The sequence below is a fragment of the Pleuronectes platessa genome, chromosome 10 (genome assembly GCF_947347685.1).
Source record: "Pleuronectes platessa chromosome 10, fPlePla1.1, whole genome shotgun sequence".
Classification (NCBI taxonomy): domain Eukaryota; kingdom Metazoa; phylum Chordata; class Actinopteri; order Pleuronectiformes; family Pleuronectidae; genus Pleuronectes; species Pleuronectes platessa.
The window spans coordinates 15,986,990-15,994,509 of record NC_070635.1 but is presented as its reverse complement, the minus strand read 5'-3'; the positions used below and the strand labels follow the sequence as shown (position 1 = coordinate 15,994,509).

General features: G+C 39.9%; 1 protein-coding gene across 1 annotated transcript in view; it reads right to left on the bottom strand.

Annotated features, from left to right (window-relative positions):
- Positions 1–4,586: 4,586 nt before the first annotated feature.
- LOC128449847 (transmembrane protein 65) overlaps positions 4,587–7,520 on the bottom strand; it is a 38,435-nt gene continuing 35,501 nt past the window's right edge. Inside the window, exon 8 of the mRNA XM_053433174.1 lies at positions 4,587–6,957. Within this exon, the coding sequence (XP_053289149.1) occupies positions 6,811–6,957 (147 nt within the window). The 3' untranslated portion in view covers positions 4,587–6,810. The remainder of the gene's footprint in view (positions 6,958–7,520) is intronic.

Sequence of the window (7,520 nt, the reverse complement as noted above, 5' to 3'; positions counted from 1 at the left end):
AGGAGCATCTCTGGTGCCACCACCAGGAAAATAACTGACCTCCCTCAACTCCCCCCCCCCTCTGTCCCCTCCATGCCCATCTCGACACCGGGCCGCCCGCTCCGACAACAATGTCACAGTGTGAAGAGAGAGAGGAGACTCGCTCTCCCCCCCTGTCCTCTATCACCACCGTCCTGCCCACTGGTGGGACGTCAGCCAGCGCAGTGGGAGAGCAGCTCATGAAGAGGGCACGAATATCCCGACGCACACACACAAAAACACTAACTCATGCATAGACAGGCACTAGGAAACAAATTTGCACATATTTTCTCTTAGACACGCTTGCACTCGGTCACACTCTGCTGGAGCACAAAGGCCACCTTTGTGAGGCTGCAACAAAGAAGCATGCCATAGGGGGAGAGAGAGAGCCTGTGTACCCATTGCACCCACTATGCCCAGAGTGTGTGTCTATGTGTGTCTCTGTGTGTGTGTGTGTGTGTATGTGTGTGTTGGCCTTGCCATATAAAAGTGTGGATTGTGTCACAATTCCTCCTACTGGGTAGAGAGTCACTTGAAATACATATTAGCCCATGCAGCTCTCAAACGATCCATTGAAACCACAACTATAAAAGTGTTTTTAGGATGAGATGACAGCTCCTCCTGGTGAGGAGACTCGACTGTTCTCTAAACACTTTGTTTTAGTTTCAATGGATCATGCTACAGCTGTGGAAATTCAAAGGAAAGGTTGAAAATATGTAAAACATTAAAACAGTTTAGCAACAAGCTTTAGCTCATTTCAGTTTGCATCTCACGCCGATATTCTGATATTTATATGATTAGGAATGATAAGCAATGATCAAGTTAAGACCTGGAGTATTCTGACCTTTGTCACATTATGTAGACATGTATATGTTTTAATTCGCCTGTAAAACTTCTTTTTGAGTTTTTACAGCACTTTGCCTCATCGACATATGGCCTGCAACTGCTTGACAATGCACAACCGGATTTTGAGTAGAAACAAGTAGTAGGATGATATATTGAGTCCTAATCAGACTGAAAAATAATAATTGCAATAATGTCTTATTCAGAATAAGGTCAATATTGGAACGAGTAGTCAATAGTCGTCATAGACACATTGCAATATGAGCATAGAGAATAGAAAACAAAAGGCTTTTCCAATACTGTAATCATTCTACTTTACTCTAAGTGGTGTCCTTCTGTGCTGAATCAGTGGGGAATGTAATAGTGACACAGTTCATAATGTGTTAGTACTTATTATTTAAACAGTGCCTGAAGCCTGCGATGGTGATGCAGAGTAATTGAACAGAAAGCTGCAGCTGAACTGATACATTAGAAGTTTCTCTTTTTTTGTGAGTTTGTCCACATTAAGTGGAAAATATGAACAAAAAGTAGGAACTTCGAACCGGTGGCAGTTTGGTGATATGTTAATTTTCTGCTCTGTTACTGAGGAAGAACACATTAATAAAACTGGAGATTCACCAAAGCTGAGCCGCAGCCACAGGTTGAGACGGTTGCTGCCTGTGTGAACTGGGTGAACTCTGCTGAATGAAGGTAATGAAGGTAATGAAGGTGAACCATGAGGGACTGAAACGGCCTCACTGCAGCGTCTTCCACTGCAGACTCACACCGACCATGAGCTCAACACTTATAGAACAGTTTCTCAACTAAACTCACAATCCTGTCACTTCGCCTGGGTTGGAGTTTTGCACAATCACAAGACGTTGATTTTTGTGATTCGCAAAACGACGCCTTCACGTTTGTTGTCTCATTAATTATGAATCTGTTTTGTTTTCGTTATGGCGTCTTCATTCACGAGAGGTTCGGGTGCGCTGGGAGTTTTCATAAGCGACGGCACAGTGGCCTGGTTATTGATGATGCTATCTGCTGCAGGCTAGCATGTAGGTTGGTTACAATGCATCTAAAATTATCTATAGTATTAACAATTATTATTAAATATATACCACAGGGGAAATATTCCAGATTTCAGGGGAAAAAACAGTTTTGGTAGCTATGTGCAATTTAACCTCATGTCAGTCTCCCTCGGCCAATTAGACCAAATCCCTTTCTTCTTTTTGATTAATTACTTTAATATTTAACTGCACATTGGTCGCTCACACTCAAAGTTAATGAAGTTTCAGTAGGGATCTAGGGATCTGTAGTCATTTCAAAGCCTGGAATTATTAAAACCCAGATGGCTCGAACACTGGCTGCACCTGAACTCCTCAAGAGGTGTGTTGTTTTTTTTTGCTCTAGCTAACATGTTCATGTGTCTGCATGTGTTTTAGTGCAGGGACATTAGTATAGAAATATAATTTATGTATGTGTTTTCAGAATGAGCAGCTATTTCGATAACTTAATACTGATCATGAAGATGTTTGTATGTATTTTACGTACGTGTGATGAATTGTACTGAATGTGAGAGTGGGCACTGTGTGTGTGATGTTTTTCTTATTACCCCGCTGTTCCATTTCAGTATTGTTCTTATGGAGGAAAGAGTGAGTGGTATAGAAAAACGATGAGTAACTAATAAAGCTGAAATGAATTAGAGTTTTTATTCCTGAGTTTGAATTGTCTTATTTAAAATGTAAGGCGAACATGTTTTTATTATGATTTGAAACCACGTAATCCAAAATAGTGTATTTTAGAAACCAGTTAAATCTTTGTGCAATAATACAATGTGCCATTGACATGTATTTGTTGTTTTTAACCTGTTAATACAGGAATCAAGTCAAACCTCCTCTACGTGACACTGGTCCCAGCCTGTTTAATCTCTGATAATCTTCTCAGTGGCTTTGTCTCTGTCCCTCATGTCCCCCTGCTCCTCTCCTCTGATTCAAATGTACTTGTTAGTGTGTGTGTCAGGTTTTCATCCAGTGTGTGTTCGAGGAAAGCTAATGACAACCGGAGGGAAAGAAAATTTGATGAAGACGACAACAAGCAACAGTGAAATATATACGGATGTTGCCAAAGGCGGTTTGAGGCAGAAAATTTGAAAAGATTCCCTCAAGCTGATCTTAAGATATCATGTTCAAGAAACATCTAAACACAATTAGGTGGGCCTGCGTGACCTTGACCTTTGACCCTTTGCTACCGAAATTAAGCAAGTTATGATGGGATGAAATTCCCTTTAGGCACTCCTGATATATTGAGGTCAAAACAACACAAGGCCATGTGACCTTGACCTTCTGATCTTTGACAACCAAAGGTAGATATCACCTTCACAAGAATGTGCTTTGTTATATCACTGTGAACTTGACCTTTGACCGCCAAAATCAAATAAGTTCATCCTAGAGTTCGAATTAATATTTCTACCAAAAATTGAGGAAATTCCATTAAAAGCATTCTTCAGATACTTCACAGGAATAGGAAGGACAACAGACGGAAGCTGAACCTGAAAACTTAACTTTCAAAAGTAGCTGAGAACAGAGAGGAATTCTGGTTCATTCTACAAAGATTTTCTACATGGTCTTAGAAGTTATACAAAATAAGTTGTTTGTGGTGATATTTCAAGTTGTATATGAAACATGCTTCAATGTTTTTGATTATAGCTTACATTTAAACATGCTAACAATAGAAAGAGACGATTGTCATTAGCCATTAATAAAAGGAATGTAAGTGTAATGTTTCCATGCAGAACGTAAAGTTCACACCAGGCCTCATGTTTGCAGCCAGGTACTAATTCATTGAAACATTCTCTGTTCTCTCATTCAAGTTTTTTCCCCATAACTTCTCTCGTCTTTTTAAACATGTAAAGAGCAACTTATATTTAATGCATCATTGAAAAAAATGCAGAAATCAGACAGAAATCAGGAAGTGATGCAACCAAAAAGACAAGTCCCATTATATTTTAAATGGTGACCCTCGAATGAACATGTATTTTAGTATGAAACAAGGTCTTTAAACACCAAAAACAATAAGACCTAAAAAAATACTCGAAATTTCTCCTGCATTTGTTTGAACCAAGCAGCCGGCTTACTAATACAGAAATAGATATGAAATAAAATAGGGTTCCAAAATATGCACTAATGCACCTGCACTAATGAGGCGAGACTTCTTGATTTAACACTTCACCAGGTTTTATAACACATAAAACCACATTAACTCGTGATGATATCACCCAGAGATTCTGTCAACTAAATACCTTCTTTGCTTTTCTCCCACTAATACTAATAAGTTTAGTGATGCACAGTGAATCTAGGAAAAAGGTAACAGCTCCAAATGTACAGTATTTCTTCACCATGATTGACTATGAAGAGGGTTCTAAAACAGAGACGGGCAATTTAAGAGAATGATGCATCGTAATAAGGAAAATTGCTGATATTCTTCTGCTGCTATCAAACAGTCATCTCTCAATTCATTTCTGTTGATCCAAACCAAACACCATCCATCTCTGCATTTGTCAGATCCCAGCAGATCTGTGCAGGGAAATAGAAATAGATAAAATCCTATTTTTGAAACTATGTGTGTTTATTTTGAGATTCAAGATATATGAATATATGAATCCAAAATGTGCCTGAGTCATATTCCAACCCCGTCCTCCACCTCATATCCTGCTGCAGCAACTTATTCCAGAACAAACTCAAAACTTGTAGAATTGCTTTTTTTATTAGCAGTGCATGCAAGGAAAGCAAGCAATGAGATCAAAGAAAATCCTAACTACATAAATCTTCAATTATTTGTTTCATTTTTATCACTGTTCTGCACATAAATAAATAACTAAAACATACAGGGCAAAGTCTCCTCTGGGAGTGTGTCAGTGATTTTAGAGCAGGTTTAGTAATGCACTGTCACACACAGCAATCAGATGGTGGGTCCTTCTCGTTGCTGTTGGATGATGCTGCTGGAAATATAATGACAAATATATTATTTTCTTAGCATTGTCCCCGGAGATAAATAAATAGAATATACAGTGGCACCACATATGAATATCAGAAGAAAATTAAATATGTTTTTTGGGACACGTGGCTGCTTCGTTTCAACTTCTAAACAGTCTAAAGGTGAACACAACAGTTTTCAGTTAATAAGATAAGTTATAAAATCACTAAGAGCCGAATCAAGACCTGGATTGATTGAAGTAGTTCATCATATTAAGTACGTCCCTCCTACTGCAGTGTTTCTAGGCGAGCAGATGCTGCAGATTACAGTTACAGAATGCTAAGCAGGGGAGATAAACAGGTGATGAATGACACCTGTATGTGTTTGAAATACAACACAAACCTCTTTCAAATCTCAGCCAGTGGAGGGCAGCAGAGCAGAGAAACTGCTCATCAAGGTACAGAGGGAGAATATGTAGTTGTGCGTTAGTGTTGGAAGCAGCAGCAGCAGATTTCTAACAGAATCAAACGGGGCAACACTCATAGTGTAACACGAGCTGGATCAGAGGCTTCGCTGTAGCTCGGTTAAATGTCGACTGGTGCAGAGCAGGAGGAGATCAATCACGTGATGTGGAGGCCAGAGGGTCAGATTGAATGGGACAGAGGTCTCAGGTGGTTCAGTGATGGGATTTATTATATCTTTCTGTCGCTGCTGCCCTTCCTCTCTCCCTCTCTCCCTTCATCCTGCCCCACTCTTCTGCAGAAAGTAACAGACTGCTCTTTAAAGGATTCAGCAGCACTGCGATCACCTGGATGCACACGGTAAATATTAGAATGATTGAGGGGGAGTATTTATTACAAAGTGAATCACCTACAAGTAACAAAAAAACTATCTGGAGCGTGGATGAGGCAGACTGGCAAGACTTTTTAAGACTGAGATATATTTGTAAAACTGGAAAGGTACAGTACTTGTACTCTACTCGATATTGTATACAGTGTTTATATATATATATATATAGTATGCAAATTAGATTTCTCTCTTTGTATGACTCAACACCTTCAAAGACTGATTAGGAAACACAGGAGATGTCTTTAAATATCCTTAACGCTTCTGAATCAGGCTGAAATGCACCATGTGATGGTGTGAATCTTTTCAGTCTCTGTTTATTAGTGACTGACGATAGACGCGGAGCCTTCAACGTAAAAAATCCATGTGACGATCTAATCATCTTTGCAGAGGAGGTGTTCTTTCTAATCTTTGTTTGGTAGTAGGATTACACAAAACTACGCAACTGATTGTGTTGAGAGGTGGGTCATGACCCAGAGGAGGAACCAATTAAATGTTCATGCCGATCCAAGCCAAGGGAGCGGATCCAGGATTATTTTCTCACTTTCCTTTCTTCGGCATTGTGTGATATTTTGTTTTCTTCAAGATTTTTGTTGATTTCTCAGAGAATAATTTATGGATTTTTATTTATGATATTTATGAGTGTGCATAATTGTGCTCTGCTAAGAGTGTGTTTTTTACAGAATTATCCCCGATAGCGTAGTTTCCAATCTTTACTGTGATACTGCAATGGGCCCTAACTTTCCTTTAACCTACTTGCCATCTCACCATCACGTTTTATACTTGCTCCATTTGACAGGGGAGAGAAAGAGCCCACTGCAGAGTGTGTGTGTGTGTCAGGTCAGTCAAAAACGAGGTGAGGTTATGGTGCAGTAGTTGACGTAGCAGCAGTCCAATGAATAAACAGTCTCGTGTCTCTTCAAGAGACGGTCAGGTCTCTGTGCTTAAGTTAAAAATGTACAATCAAATAATATTTAAAACCCTTTCCAGAACACCTTCCATTGTTTGAATCAGCCTCGCAGAGAAACAAACATCATCAGGCTGTGTGAGGAGTTCACACACCCCGGTCCACCAGGCGAGGCCAACAGTCCCGGGTTTAAGTATTCTAACGGATTCCAAATAATATATATCCTCAGCAAGTTGCCAGTTTCAGTTTTTGTCGATCTCAGTCGGAGCAGGTGGCGACTCCGATTTCTCCGTCCCCTCCTTCTGGCCCTCTTTTTTCTTGTCGAAGTCCAGAAACAGAAGAGGGAACATGCCCAGGATGCAGCCGATGCCAACGCCAAGGGCTTTACCCTAAAGACCGGAGAGGAAGAGCAAGGAGAAGTTTATTGGGGAGAAACACATGTGAAGAGCCTGTTTGACATCATCCACACAGAAACTAATTCCACCCATGAATAATAAAGTAACCTCGGTGTTTTTACTTCAGTGTACTTTGCTTTGTTTTGCCTGAGGATTTTAATTAGTTTGGTCTAAATTCACCAAAGCACATGAACTTCATCATCGTTGTTTTGTACTAAACCTTTTCATGCTGCTTGTGTTCTGTTTAAGACTTTAAGACTGAAAGGCTGAAGACCAATTCTCTAAATGCTCCGACGACTGACACATTGAATTCCTTTTACACTTGTTTTTTTCATACGGTTGCAAACATTTTTTTAACAGGTCTGCACAATTGACGTGGCCTTTCACAGCCAGGAGCCTTTTAGCGCTGCACAAATCACTCGGGCTTATTACAGCTAAATACACTACACACTTCAGCAGTCATAGCATATTAAAAAATCATCCAGGTCTAATTTCCTCGCAGAATGAGCGTGTGACAGAAATGGGAAACATCACAGACACTTGTGTTTCTGCTCCGT